General features: G+C 36.2%; 1 protein-coding gene across 1 annotated transcript; it reads left to right on the top strand.

The window, feature by feature from the left end:
• The first annotated feature begins 80 nt into the window (after nucleotides 1-80).
• LOC129254531 (protein ANKUB1-like) lies at nucleotides 81-7,808 on the top strand. The gene is made up of 3 exons (XM_054892993.2): nucleotides 81-921; nucleotides 3,752-4,078; nucleotides 4,669-7,808. The coding sequence occupies exons 2-3, from the start codon at nucleotides 3,917-3,919 to the stop codon at nucleotides 6,688-6,690; spliced, it is 2,184 nt and encodes a 727-aa protein (XP_054748968.2). The 5' UTR covers nucleotides 81-921; nucleotides 3,752-3,916; the 3' UTR covers nucleotides 6,691-7,808.
• Nucleotides 7,809-16,702: the final 8,894 nt, after the last annotated feature.

Below are 16,702 nucleotides of genomic sequence, written 5' to 3'. Positions count from 1 at the left end.
AAGAATTTCAAAAGCTGGTTGGCGATAAGCTAAAAGCTTTCGAAATAGAATTCAGCCTATCATAGGCCTAAGTAGAATATAGGAAGATTGTGTGACTTTGTATATGTTAGTGGCCTCCAGGTGACGACTCTCGTCGTTCAACTACGCCCTACTGGTGTCTGACCATTTGTATAACCCCAAATGCCTTATTTCTGGGATCCTTGAGTCGAGCAACATTTCAAAATGTGACAAAATTTTGGATCGAGGTCATTAGTCATGTTTAGTGCTCAGAAAGTTAATGAATGCCTGATTTCGATAATAACTACGAAGAAAACATTGCCACAACAATAAAAAAAAAAAAATTCTCTGTCGTACACTGCTCATTAACTATTAATATAATCAATAACGCAACTTCGCAAACCGCGATCCATATTTTTTGCACAGACGACCGGTGCGATCTTTTCTTTGGCGCGCGATAGACGTGTTATCGGTATATGTCGATATTGATCGGTAACCCTTCTTCTTCTTGATACTCCTACACTTTACTCGCCACCCAGGGATCTTGCTTGACAACGCTTGGTTGTTTACACTCTCTATCCATTGATCCATAATAGATTAGGACAGAGTATGCAAACTTCTTCGACGCCTTCTTCTTTGACTCCAACTTACTTTCCAGTTGTCCACTGCTCTTCTGTCATCTTAAAATAATTGCTTGAAAGCTCTAAAATTCCATTGGAGGAAAAAAAAAATTTGGTGAATACTTGTGGAAAAGATATACATTTTCAGGAAAGCTTGACATTAAGAGGCTGTAGATATAAGAGCCCAACACGTGTAATTACGCCGTATTTTGACCACTACCATTATAATAGCGATATACAGGACATACAACGAATTACTCGACTAGATACTTTCAATCTACATACAATCTGCATTTCACTGTTGGTAAGTAATATTTTTTCGGACAACAATCCTTTTTAATACATATTACTTTTTAGCGTATTCGTCAGCTTTATGGAGGTCTATGTTTCTTTAATTTGATGAACACTATCCTACAAAACAAAATTTAATGGTGTTCCACTGTTGGAGAAAAAAAAATAAAGGAATTTATAGCAAATTATACATTGGCAACCAGCAGTAAGTTCCATAACAAATACTGTTATATGATTTAATTTTTTACATTTTAATTGTTGAAAATAACTTGAAATTATTAAAATAAAGAGTGCAGGTTATTAACATTTGACGCTATTGTCGACAATACCGTTATGTTAATAAAATTAAAAAAATCGATCATCTTATTTACCATTTTTGATCCAAGTCAAGACTGTCTTGTTTAACATTTCCCAAATTTATACTTTTGTATATATTACTATGCATATTGCAACATCGAGTCAACTGGTCGAACATGTTGAATCTAAATTAAATGAACGTTTCTTGGTTTAAGAATGTCTTTATCTTGAGTCACTAGATCAAGCGACACCATTTCGAGTCAAGGTGGATATATCAAAAATCACTTTATTCTGAACCGATAAATTATGTTATGAATCACATTTTATTCCATGGATTTAAATACATTTGACTAGGGGGAGGGGGATGAAAAAATAAAAATACATGATAATAAGAATATGATCAACTCTATTGCGTATGATAACACAAGCAAATACAGACACAAACATTCATACAAAGTTGATAGTTCTTAGTTTTGTCACTCGTATATAGCTTAGTTCTAACGACCTAAATTTACCCTGCTAAAGTGTTAAAGTTAATTATCAGAGGAGATAATGGCAGTTCGAATAGCTTTAATCACCGCTTAGCATAATGCTTAATAGACTCTGTAAATACGATTGACTGATAAAGGGGTGTTTTTATCCATTGGTGGCAAAATACCCGAGTACAATTGTATTTTTTTATCTGAGATATTGTGAGATATTGACCTTGATTGAGAAGTTTTTAACTCTTTTTATAATCATTGATAAAAATCAGAATGGTATCGGGCTGTCATTGGTGGGCGTGTATTTCATTGTATAATCTTCATGATTACCTTCATATACGTTTCACTTAAAAAAAAATGTTTCAGTGTCTTTTGATATTTTCATCAATTTCTTATTTTGTTATAAGCACACCATGTGTGTACCACTAAATTAATAGACTAAAAAACTAAACACTACCTCCCATTTTAATTTCTCCTCTACTTTGATATCAATGGATTTGTAACAGCTATTAAATTCTTGACTAAAACTGCCGACGTGATCTATTAGTATTGCTCGAGATTTAGTTTCTATTTGGGAGATCAAAGTGTTATGTTTTCCCTCATTATGATGATTTCGTTGCATTGAAAAATGGGCACATATCTAACCAGTTCAGAAATTAGAATGCCTCGATACACATGATACACCTCCAATGTTTCATCCCAATATTAGCCCGAAAACGTATTGATAATACAACGTTTGATAAGTAGTCTTTAATTCATATATTTAGTTAAACAGATTTTTAAATGTAAATGTATTCTTAGTCTCTAAATCAGAGCCAGTGCACGCTGCATATGCCATTTCTTTAATCAGTGGATACAAAATTTATAAATTCTCTCTGTAGATTGATCCATCTTAATTGATTTCTCAGCTTTCTTTTTATCCATGCTTAAGGAAATTATTGAACAATGTTTCCAATACAAAGTAAATTAATGCGTACTATATTAGCGCTACGGGAGTTACATCAATTGAGACTGCTTATGCAGCGCTCATAATTGTGAGAATGCATGTTTGCTCTGGTAGGTCGCCAAGCAACGTCTTCGGACAAATTACGGCATTGCCATGGAAATAAATGTTACTGATCAATGGCTGTAATTTCCGTGAGGAAAACAATCATAATCATGGTTACATCGGTAGCGCACGCGTAGATGGTGCTATATCATTATTTCCGCAAGAGTACGTCAAAAACACCTGTAAGATTCTTGCTAATAATCTCTTGTATAGCTTTGAACATTAAAGACGAGGATAGGGTCGATCAATAATTGCGTACAAAATGATATGACGCCGTTGCATGACAGAAAATAAAGTGAATTTACGTACTGAGTAATAACGAATTGATCCCATTCCCAATATAAATAACATTATAGGTGAATGAATGATTTAATTAATTAATTGATAAATGACTGAATGATGAATTATATTAATGTATAAATTTAGGGATGGTGTTAAAAATGGTTCCATGACATTTGCTACGGCGATAATTTCTCCGCTGCAAATGAATGACCAACTCCGACCATGGATTTAACACTATGCCATATCCACCTTAACCTTAACCCTAAACCTAACATAAAACCCTATTGCAACCCTAACCCTTTATCTTTGACGAAATAAAGCCCAGTGCAATTGTCGCTGAAGCAAATGTTTTATTACCGTTAAAAATAAATAAACTACAACCTTATAATAATTTAAATTTTTAATGACTAATTATAATGATTGTTAAGAAAACTATAATAACATAAATAATATTAATGAGAATAACTACAACACCAAGATAAATGTAATAAAGATATTAATATAATGATGATAATCATAATGATAACAATGATCATAATAATTCCTACTATGGCCTTCTAATTGATGGAAATTGTTTGAAATAGTAATACTCATATTAATTTTACTGAATTCTATCAAGTATTACCTATTTGAATAATCCTTCTTATAAAGCACGTGGACGAGATCTTGAAAGGTAGATCTACATAATATACCAAGTATATTTTATGTTAGAATTTCTTCTTTTTTCCATGCAGATCCCGTTGATATCACTCATCGTCCTGTGAGCAGCGCCTACGATCTTTCGGAATGGATGCTAAACTATACTCATCAGCACACTAAACAGGAAAATATAAAATACACTATCTGGATCACGCTGGATCTTTTCTTTCACAAGGGCGTCGACTAGGCAGACGATCACGATGTTACGTATCTTTGTGGTCTACAACAAGCTCCGTTACACCTTCGATACGGATGCTACCGATACTATCGCCACCCTGCGGGAGTCAGTATGTGACACATGCCAGATTGATACGAGAGGCGGGAAAAACGGAGAGCAGAAATTCGTGGTTCTGCAATACCAGGTAGATACTTTAAAATCGACTATAAATATTACAGTTCCTCCATTCGAGGTAAAAAGAAATTTAGTGACCTTCTAAATATCTGACGTATTGAAGTTTTCACTCTGATTTATTAACTGCGGAATTCAGATAATAGCTACTGGTAGAAAACTTTCGAATACTACTCTCGATTCAGATATAGGTTGGTAGAAACAACTCAAAAAGATTCTAATAAAGTACCTCTCCTACCGGTCATACATTTTTCTTTGTTATGTTCTGTTTGTTATTTCAAAAAATATACTTATGACCCAAAAGAATCGATCTAAAGTGCATGAATATTTTTTTGTGAGGAGATGATATCGATGCATCCACCAAAGACCACCATCAAAATCCTTGCCAAACCATTTAGAATGCATTTTATACTAGCGAGACAAAGGCAGCTTGTTCGTGTTCTCATTTTTGGCTTATCGCTGTTTCGTTGAATCGTTTTGCATTTAACATTTTATTTCAGATAAAACGTTAATTTTTTGTCATGGTTTGTCAATGCAAAGTAATTTTCATCCGGAAATACAAACATAATTTAGGCTTATTCTACTATCTTTTTATATTCCTAGGGTGCTGACCTTCAAGATACTTGGAAGTTAGGTGACATCGGGATTGTAGCTGGTTCCACATTGCGATGCTTTCTTCGAGAAGAAATCACACCGAAGTTGTTCGTATACTGCGTCTACAACGACGAGAAAGTTGAAATACTCGAAGAAGTCCGGTTCGATTCAGACTATGTAGCGGCGCTCCGGTCGATCATCTCCCGTCGTATCGGCCTACCGGTTACCGTCTACCGTATCCTTGATCCGAACGGTAGAGAAATGTACGACGGAAATCTTCTTTCCATGTACGATATCTCCCTCGGCTGCACAGTGCGGCTGGAGACGTGGGATGGCTGGAATGATTTCCTCAGAGCCGCTTCTATTGGCCACACCACACACGTGTCCCACAATCTCTCTCAGGACGAATCCATTGCGAAATTTCAGATGCGGATCGCTCTTTTCATTGCAGCACACTATGGACATATGGATCTTGCCTCCGCCATTTTGAAAATGGGTTACAGATCGGATGAGGCTGTGGGTGACCATCCTACAAAGGAATGGTGCGCAAGTACACACATCGAATCAAAGAAAACAGCGGTGCATGAGGCTGCCGAGCACGGACAATTGAGTATCTTAAGAATATTTGTCTACAACAACATCTGTTGCGTGACTTGTAAAGATGGCAACGGTCTCACAGCTCTAAATGTTGCACTCCGGAAACAAAAGCGTGAGGTCGCTCTATATCTTCTCACAAAACAATGGTCAAATGTGCAATATAGCGCCTTGATATTGCCCCTTACAATTTATTCCAAGGTTCGAAAGTGGTGCGACCGGGCCAAGGACAAAGTTTTATTGGTGCATGGTCCAGACAAGTCGAGTATGAAATATAAGAGAACAACGCGGCAGCCAGGGGGTCTTTGTGGGGAAGGGGTTTATGTTGATGGATTGGTCAAAAGCAGCCAAAATACAAATCCTAAGCGTGGATCTGAGATAAGTAAGACCAAAAAGAAGAAACAAAGAGAACAGAGAAGATTAACGACGGCAATGACCAGTTTTACAGGCGCAACGGGTTCTTCGTCACCGGATCCTAGGCTTCCAAGGATATCTGGTGTCAGGACACCTACCCTTGTTGCAACATACCGTGAAAGACTTCGAAGAAAAAATGAAGATGAGGATGAATATGAAGGAGAAATGTCAAATGAGGATAGTAGATTTGCAGATCTTCGGGAAAAGCTGAGACCGAGAAGCAAAAGCTTCAACCATGAAAGGACACTTGCTCTGCCACAGATCGGTCAGAAGCCTCGACCTCGTAGTTCATCGCAACAAGAGAATGGCCTTGCGGACATTCGAGCAGTAAGTGCCGCTCCCAGTTCAATAGACATTGGTACAGAACGAGGAAAGATGGCGTACATCCAGACCACTGGGACTGGGAGCAGAAGGTCTCGAAGACCGAAGCAACAACAGGTTTCAGAATCCATGCCAGCCAAACCCATCTTGGTCGAACATAAACCATCGATAGCAAAGAAAGAATCACGGTTCGACCGAATGGAAAAGTTTCGAAGACAACGGAAGAAAGCTAGCAAGATGGATAGTAGTATTCCACTCCCACCAGTCAGTAAAAACTCTGTCCATCGGCCATTTTTCTTCGCCCAGAACGAGGATGATAATATCCCTCGACTCACGGTAGATCTGTACGATGAAGTAAATGGGAAGACAACCTGGGAGCGCGCTCTCGAAGCGCTCACCATCGCGTCGGTGTTCGAAGAAAAACCGTGGTTGCAACGCGTCAGGATGGCCATGGTCTTGTCTAGGAATCACGTACGAAGGATAAAGAGTCTCCAGCGATCACCGTCGAGTAACGGTAATATAAAAAGTGCTCTGAGCGGTAGGAGTAGCTCGAGAAAGGTGACTGTTACTGATGAACATGCGGTCGATCATGAAGGCGTAACGTCAAGAGGTGGTGGCCGAGTAGAAAGTAAAGAGCAAACAATAATCACTTCTGCTGTGGATCATTCTCAAGAAACATCGCTTGCAACCGAAGTGAACTAAGTTTTTGACTATGTATTCAAATTGATATGGTGGATCAAAAGTCGTAGGCTTATACGCATACAGTTTTCCGGGAGGGGCAAGAGTACGGGAAATGTTCGAAAGCATATAACCAGACACAGCTCTTCACAAAGGCAGTCATTGGGGTGTGGTGCATTTTAATCTTTAAAAAAGCAAGGATTTCGTGCACACAATATACTTTTTCGATATTTGCAAAGAAAACAAAACTGCCACCAAACGATTACAGAAACAACAAAATCAAAAGGGCAAACTCTTAAATAACTATGTACAATTGTCAGATTGAAGGCAATAATCCCCCTCCCCCCGATTCGGTGCTATGATTAATCGGAATCAATGGAATGCTTAGGCTATTAAAGGTCACAACCCCCAAAATTAGCCTGCTCGGCGACCGGGCCTAATTTCGCCCGGGCACCACTGGTTTTGGGGGAATCGTTCGGTCGCCGCTCAAGATTTACGCGGAGTTAAAATTATGGCGGCGAGTGAAAAGTGAGCAGGCACCGGTCGCCGCCTCAAATACACTCGGTGCCCGGGTGGTCGCCGTCCGGGCGCCGACGTAATCGAGCGGTGGCCGTCGAGTAATTTAAGTCAGAAATTGAACTCGTTGGATCAAATGTTGTCGAGCGGTCAACGACTGGGTGGCAGGCCAATTGCATCTCCCTTTGAAATTCCTACCTATGAATTAATTTATAGGATTATTTCTTTCTTTCTCATGTATAATATCAAGCATAAAGAAATTGTCCATTCTTGAAAATGCTAAACTTTCGATATTTCACAAAAAATGCCAAGCCAACTCTTGCATTTTTCTAATTCTGACAAAGTTCGTTTGAAATTCAGTTGAATATAGAGTTCATCAGGAATTCGCATAACGGTTGCTCTAGGTTGATTTTAGCCTTTTTCTTAAATCAATTTGATGTTAGGGTGACTTTTATAAAGTCATTTTAATCATGTAGAACTGTTTTCTAATATTGTATAATGCCAAATGTATATAAACATAATTTGATATCTTTAATTATATCTAATGCGATGATGAATTGGAGACCATTTTATATTCACCTTATTTATTTGAAATAATATCATGTGAATTGATATGATCAATATAATTGTCCTTATGATGAAGCCTCATTCATTTGTTTATCGACTCGTCCAATACTTTTTGCTGCATGTCATGAAGGAAGGAAGAAAGGAATGAAGGAAGGAAAGAAAGAAGGAAGGGACGAAGGAAGGAAGCAAGGAAGGAAGAGAGGGATGAAGGAAGGAAGGGAGGAGGAAGGAAGGAAGGAAGAGAGGGATGAGGAGGAAGGAAGGAAGAGAGGAAGGAAGGAAGGAAGGAAGGAAGATAAAGAATGAGCAGTATGGGGGAAAAAACGAACTATGGCAAAATTTAATGGAGCCTGGGGAGAAAGAAAAAAAAGAACGTAAAAAATCAAGAAAGAGAGAAAGAATAAAAAGAAAGAAAAAAGAAGGAAGGAAAGAATTTTGTGATTGGAATAAATACCCTCAACTTTGGAAAAGAAATGGGCCCCTACGTTGCCCTCGCCACTTTACTGGTTAATTTCTGGTCCTTACCACTGAAAGAGACAATAGGAGAGGGAAAGGAATAGAGAACAAGTGGGTGAGCAGAATAAAATAATTAATTAATGAATAATTATTTGTGACTACGGAGTGACGTCCCTTGTAAAAAAAAAAATCAAAAAATATGAATGTTTATGTCAAGAAATGAAATCGAATTTGCAAGTATATGGTTTTTTCTTTATTTATCTGTCTATAATTGTACATACACAAGATAAAAATTATGACTATTTAAAATTTTGGTCCTAGTATTAATAAATTAATGTAAAATATATAGTTACGATAACGAAGTATACAGGCCTATATGCATAACAAACTGTACATGAAATTCATATCTTAAAATAAACGAAAACAAATAAGACAAAACATGGATACATATTCAAATATCTGGACGAAGAGATAAAGAAGGGGTAAGAAAAGGAGAAAGAGAGAGAGAGAGCTGGGGTGGCAAAATTGTTTTCACCTACTTGATGACAAATATCGAAACACAATGCAATATAAAGAATTCCGTCTTGACTGATTGCCCATTGTTTGGGAATTAGAAACCCTTCCTTTTGTCGCTGTTCACAATGCGATGATGCTTTAAGTATATATACCCCGAGGACCAAGCCGCGGGAGACAAACTTATCGCCAAAGCGAAAAGAACCTCGAAAAGAGAATTAATTTTCAACTGACAAGGTGGGACATAAAAATTATGCATCTCCTCATTCAGAAATGAGGAAACAGATCATTCCTTTTTACCATCAAACGCGATTGTCAGGATAGTGATGGAAATGACATGGATCGTTGAATATTAGTAAAGTTACTTGTCAATTAATTCTTTCTTTTTTAACTTTACTCTGTGTCATTTTATTAATTGTTATTTGTTATTCTATCACTTTATTTATATATCTATTTTAGTAAATTCATCATTCTTTTATTTTGTTTTGTTTATTCATTTGCTTATTTTATCATTTCTTATTTCTTTGTTTTATTATTATTATTATTACTGTTATTATTATTAATTTGATTACTTGGTTTTACTTTATTTTTTACTTTTTGTTATTGGGATTAACCCAAATTAAACAAGCATATATTTTACCATGCAGAGAAACAAAATAATACAGAATTCCTACCCCGGGAAGGGGATAGGGGCACTCAAGTTTATCGCTGTGCACACGCGCTACTACACGCTTTCGAAACCACCAATATACACAACAACAAAAAATATTACACAATTCACGCTTATAGGAATATTTCACCCTATAACAAAATAAATTGGAAATTGAAAAGATTTCATCAATGATAATAAATATTTTCTGGCAGAAATTTTCGGTTCATGTATGCGAATATCATTTGTTTTGTTGTTTGTTTCTCTTTTTTCTGAGACGGTCTATACAAGTTTAAAGACTTTGACTTGGCTCAAGGAAAGCAAGGATATGCTAACAATTCAATTGTAAGAGCAGTATGAAGGCGATAGGATATGTTGTTAAGGAAAGGTAAATAGTCATACTAACGATTACTGGCTTAGAGATGTCAACAGAACCCTTATGGTGGCAAAGCGACCTTGCGTTTAAGAGATTGGCAAATAATGGAGTTTACTGAAAATGAAATCGAAGAACGACATTTGAAAACAGAAATGGTAAAAACATTGATAGATGAAAAGCATCCCACATCGAGTAGGTCCATGCCCACCCCCCCCCCCACATACTCACAACCACACACACATGCGCACACATCTATACCCACCCACCCACATACGAATATCTGAAACGTTGTCTGACGTTAGCTAATACAAGACATGTTGAGGATTTATATGTAACAGAAATATATTTAATAAAAAAACAAAGAAAAATGAAATATGAATAATGTAATCCGGGAAGGAACCTGCAATAAAGATGGAAAAGGGGACAGAAAAAACAAACTGTACAAAGACAGAAGTTTAGAATTAGACTGAAGGGTTGTCGCAGAGAAAAGGGGAATGGAGAAAAAGAGTTGGGGAGAGATTAAGGGTAAGAAAAATAAACGGAAGAGAGAGAGAATGAAACGAGAGAGAAGCAGAAAGAGAAAGAGAGAACGAGAGAATTAAGGATTGAGGGAGAGAGAGGATTTAAATTGTAGATAGATGGTAAAGAGGAGAAATGAGAGGTTCATTAAGACATTGAGAGGGGAAAATGAGGATAAGAGAGTGAGTTGAGACAGTAGGCCACTCCCCCTCCCAAGAAAATAATAATAATATTGATAATAAAAAAATGAAAAAAAAATTAAACAAAAAACACACAAATTATAATAATAATTAAAAACAAATAAATAAATAAAAAAACAAATATAGAAAAAATAAGAGGAACAGGATTCACTTCATGTAAGAACTATCAAACAAACAAGGTTCATTATGTTACCATTGTACAACACAACACAATAGTATCACTCTTTGCTATCTCTTTCCTACCTCCATACCATCATGAATAATGAATCGAACTTTGTCAGAATGGACATTAGAAGGACGTAGCGGTCGGGTGCCTGGGTTATCTCTAATTGAAATCGATCACATTGTGGAAACACAGGATAATAAATACAATTTTATGGGCTCGGGGGGGGGGGCGAATTCAAATAATACATGTAGTGATAATGGTAATGATATTTGTACATGCGGGACAGGATTTGAATGCAAATGCAGTGAAGATGTAATTCTGGAAAGAACTGAAGGACTGTGGAAAAAATCCAAGTGAAATTGGGAATAGCGTTGGCTAGAGATGCAATAAACCTGAAATTAGGGGAAAGAGGGAGACACGGAGGAGAAAGATAATCAGAGTGAGAATGATAGACATCGACAGATATCTAAACAGAGAGAGAAGTACAAGACAGATAAACATAAAGCAGAGTAGCAGATGAATAATGGATTAATGGAGATATAAAATTAAGAGGAAATATGATGATGGCTCAATTGATGTTGGTTGTGATTTTGTGGGGAGAAGCCAGAATTTCCAGGGTAGGCAGGAATACATGACCTATATTTGAAGAGCTCAGTTGCCAAAGGGGCTAGGTCCATTTTTCATCAAATTTGATATTTTTTGTCTCGATGTATAGATTTTTAGTAGCTCTATAAGATGATACCAAAGAAAATTTGAAATTCCAATTAAAACGTGAACAAAAATGGCAAAGAAAAATCACTTTTTTCCAGAAGGGGTTAGGTCCATTTCTGTTTGGTTGCAAAAGGGTTTAGGTCTACAAAGATTTTTTTTTGGAAAAGAATATTTTAGAAAATATGAAGACAGGTAAATTTCTTTTATACCCAATTTTATAATCACATGGTGGGGTATCACATAAATTTAGTTTTGCATAAGAATATTGCAATATGGGAGAATAAAAAAATGATTTTCTTTGAGTGGACCTAATCCCTTTTGCAACCATCTCTTTTGAAGAGCTTATTTGTCAAAAGGGGTTAGGTCAATTTTTCAGAAATTTTAATGGTTTTTTTTTCTCAAAACCTACAGATTTTTAATCGCTCTGATGATACCAAAGAAAATTTGAAATTCACATGAAAATGTGAATAAAAGTGGCAAAAAAAATCACTTTTTAAATAAAAATAAATTGGATTTAATTCAGTTTGCTTACAAAAAGGGTTAGGTCCACAATTATAATTTTTGAGAAAATAAATTTTAAAAATGAAGACAGGTAGATTTCTTTTATACTCAATTTTATGTTCACGTGATAGGGTACTACATCATGATAATTTAGTTTCTCATAAGAATATTGCAATAAGTGAAAAAAAAAACCATGATTTTTCTCGGAATGGTCCACAGTGGACCTAACCCCTTTTGCAACCAAACCCTTCATTTGTGTCATGCAATTGAGCTCCTGCCTCATGTACATACATGTAGAATCTACAGACATGTAGGTGGACCAAGCAATGATTGGGGAGGGGTGTCCTCCAGACTACAAAGCTAATAATCGTGGAATGTATCATCTCCATGAGGCATTCTGAAAACATATTCATACCTATAAAACAAGACTAAAGAATAAATACACATGCAAGAACTTAGAAGGTTAAATTTGGGGTTTCACACTCTTGATCTAAAACATCAAGACATTTAATAAAATCTCTGTACCTGAATTTCTTATCTATCTTCACATAATATTCACTCAATATCAAATAAATTTCCATCATCAAACACGTGATATAAACCTTTGCAAAATAAATCATACCATATTTATCTATTCAACAGATGTCATACTTTCAGGTGTAATATTAAAAATGAAAACATCAATTATCACATTTCAGATACATGTATAATTCTTGGTGATCGACAACTCTTTAAGTTTAACGAGGGATTACACTCACTTTAATATAATATAATGGCACTGGGTTTACACAAGTGTGTTTATCAAGGGTAAATTGACATATATAACAGATAACGAAGCTTCTGCAAGAGGACCTAGTACATCAATTATTCTCAATTCATCTATTTACTGACCATATAATGATCAACCATAACTGAATCATATGCCTATCTTAATGCTATCTTAAAGGCCTGGTCCCACTGGCCGACGGACACAAAACGTATTCATAACGGAAACAGCGGACAAGCAAAATTTCAGGGTTGCTCCATCCGTTAATATTCGCTCCAGACAATGGACAAAATGGGCGAACAATGAAATCAGTGGACGGATGCTCGATGGATATAGAGTGTATGAAACACGTATGCAACAAGTACACAATGGATACATAACGTTTTCCAACGGATGGCAAGATTCTTTTCCGTTTTACATCCTCTCTGCATCCGTAAGTTCAGTGGGACCAAGCTTTTAGTCTGTAATCTATCACAGGTAGCACATCATCATAAAATCTGCAAACAGGATTAGATGAAAAGCTGAACACACAGAAAAAAAAACAGTGGTGTAAAAACTACACCAATTGCTGTACTCAGAGGACCACATTGGGGCAATTTACACCAATGTTGTTAATTTTATGTTATTAATTTTATGGTGTTAGGTACCTTGTCAAAAGTATGTAAAACATCTTTTAGCAGGATTCCTGTTATAAAGATGCTATGCGTCGTTGTCATTGCAGCTTTCCTGTTGTCTCCATTGTGATGGCGACTGTGATGATTTGCAATGAAATGCTGCATGCAGGATTCCTGTGGGTGGCCGTCAGATGGTAAAACGGTCAATCTCGAAAATCGCTGTTCTGAGAAAAATGACTTTAAAGTTTAGAGGTTTGAGCTTTTTTATGAGACGGAAATGATGCATTTTTAGCAATGGGAAAAGAAGAAGCACAATTAACACTAATAACTGAAGAATTTTTAGCTTATTTTGGGTTTTAATTATGAAATAAATGAGATTTTTGTGTAGATAGACTGTTTAACCACAACACATGTATACACTCATACTACACATCATAAGATGGTAAAATGGTCTATCTTCTAGATAGACCATTTTTCCATCTTACCCCAATGCACAACGTTCTTCGGCGATTTTCGAGATTTACCATCGTTTTACCATCTGACAGCCGTGTGACGTGGTGGTAAACTGGTCTAACTCAAAGATAGACCATTTTACCATTAAATCTGAAGGAAAAATTAAAAAAAGTACCAAGATAGCGGAAATTATCTCTAAATCAAGACATGATGGGATTTTCTCAATAGCACCATTGGAAAGAGCGCCATCACATTACAAGGAAAGTGAATTTACCTCCAAAAGTCAATTTTTCGAGTTAGACCGTTTTACCATCTGATGGCCGCGGGTGAGAGAGAGGACTCTGACTTTTGACCAGGTGTAACACCCACTGGTGTTAGTTCAACAACTACAAGTGTTAACATAACACCTTTTGTTTCTTATTTTAAGTTTAACACTCTATGTAAAATGCTCAAACTTCAATGATGTACTTTGAAACACCCGAGGACATGATCCTCTCAGAATACTAACTGTTGTTGCTCTCAACACCATATTTTGTAACAGTGCATTTTTTACGACATGTTTTAACTTCCAAACCAACCAATCTGGTGAGCATGGGGGTAGCTATGTGAGCAATACCCTGGTAATAGTTCTTATGTCCTTGCCAAGCAAAACACAAACCGTCTTGTCAGTAGATTTTGTGACAACACTCCTCGATACAAATTCAAATATGTGCTACTTGGTCTACACTCCCTTTCAGTCTAAGTTATATTTGGTTTCATCCCAACTAGTCGAAACCTATACCAGTTGGTCTAGTCAATTCACCCATTTGATATCTTGTTTAATTACCAGTTAGACTATACCATTTTCATATAGCATCCATTTGGTAAAACGCCACTGTGTGTTTATATCATAAGATGAACTTTTAATGAACCAATGTGCAAAATAATAAGTAGATGAATTGGAGAGCATAGGCATTCATGCTTTCTTAGCAGTCAGGTAAAAAACCTCGGTATAACATTAGACGAAATGACAGATGGCCAAATTGAGTATTAGACCAGGTTATGTTTAGACCAAGTTGAAATTGGACCAAAATGATAGTAGACCGAGTTGATTTTATAGACATGATGGTGTTCAAACCATTAGAGAATTAGACCAACTGCTAGTAGACCAAGTGGGTTTAGACACAATGGTGTTTAGACCATTTGACAATTAGACCAACTGCTAGTAGACCAAGTGGGTTAAGACACAATGGTGTCTAGACCATTTGAGAATTAGATCAACTGCTAGTAAACCTGTCAACCAAGTGGATACAAATTTGACAAATCATCACAAAGGATGATGAGATGAGGGGAAATATACAAGGTCAAACTCAGGTCTTTGACTGGCGACCTAATCACTTTAAACTATACCAACTTTAGTACACCAACTAACCAGCTGTCAACCATCCTAACAACACTCTTGAATACCATTACTTTCACAGTTGCACTTTGTACACACTGTATGGCTATATCATCAACACTCACATAACCAATACAAATAAATTCCACATTAAATTATCAAATTTCACCATATTTTTTGTAACAAATAAACATTTATATAAAATCTAACTTGATTTTGATTTATCATTTTGTGGTTCTGAATATCGATAATAATTTAACCCTTAAGCCGTAAGTTGCAGAGAAGGACAAGCTGGATATGATCAGGGTCCGATTCATTTAAAGGTTTAATACATTACTACCATTGCATATTAATTTTTTTACCAACTTTGAGGCTTGCAATTCACATCGGCTTCTTGTAGGATTTGACACAAAAAAAAAAGAAGTGCGCAATAGCATGTTTTAAATACACTCACTTGTTCACATCAAATTTGGGTACCCCAAACTATTGAGGTCTCATAATACAAGGTATTGTGATTGGTCGCAGGGGCGATTTATACGAATAATTTGCACACGATGATTAATGTAATCAATCAAGAAAATCATTCTTATGATCAATTTCTAAGATATGTTACCATAAGCAGTAAATAAATGTCAACTCTTTGGGCAGAGCATCTAGTCTAAAGCAGCCCTTACGCATAATCCAAAATAGCAGTATGTGATAAATTGTTACACAAAACTTCCAACATAAATACATGTACATGCCAAACACAACTGATGACTTCATTTTTACCCGTGTTTGAGCATTCATTGGTGGAATTGAGGCCAAAAAAACAAAATCACGAAGCAGGCACCTAAGAGGAATCAGTATACACCTAAAAAGTTTTAATCATATGTGAGTTTGGCAAATGGGTGATAAAACTCATCAAGTTCATGCTCACTACTATAATGGTTTAAACAGCAATTTCCATATCCTAATGCCAAATATAAATTTCACAAAGACACTTTGTCAAGGGATGCACCAATCACTTTCTAAATGCTAGGTTTGACATTGACATCATTATTGCTTTGTATATTTCAAATCCTCTTATATTCAATAAACTGTATGAACTCCATTGATATACATGATAGATGCATACTAATCCTGTATGTAGGTAAATACATGTACCTTGTATTTTACAATGCCACTTCCAGTCACGAATGATGATTACGCATTGAGTATATGATAATTCATGCGTAAGAAAATACACTATCAAAGAAAAGAGACCAATAGGCCGGGATTCATAAAGGTGGTTTTGAAAACTGTCACTTGAAACCATGATTTATGCAGATTTTATAAATAAATTGTGCTCAATTTACTGAGTATATTAAAAATGTCCAATACTAATGTGTGCTTTTGTCAGTTCAACGACACATTGACGCCTCTTGTTGTGGTTGAGCACGCTATTTCATTCATGAGTCCAATAGTTTGAATTAATGAATCCACTGTACAAGACAGTGGACTCATTGCTATGATAGCGTGCTCAACCTTGGCAACGAGCATCAATTTAGCGCAATGTGACAAAAGCGCACATTAGTATTGGACACTTTTTAACATACGCAGGAAATGAAACGTAATTTATACAGGAAATCTGCATAAACGAACGGTTTTCATAGCCTACTTTGTGAATTTG

This window comes from Lytechinus pictus, chromosome 2 (genome assembly GCF_037042905.1).
Source record: "Lytechinus pictus isolate F3 Inbred chromosome 2, Lp3.0, whole genome shotgun sequence".
Lineage (NCBI taxonomy): Eukaryota > Metazoa > Echinodermata > Echinoidea > Temnopleuroida > Toxopneustidae > Lytechinus > Lytechinus pictus.
Note: the sequence above shows the minus strand (reverse complement) of the source record. Positions and strands in the feature narration are given on the sequence as shown.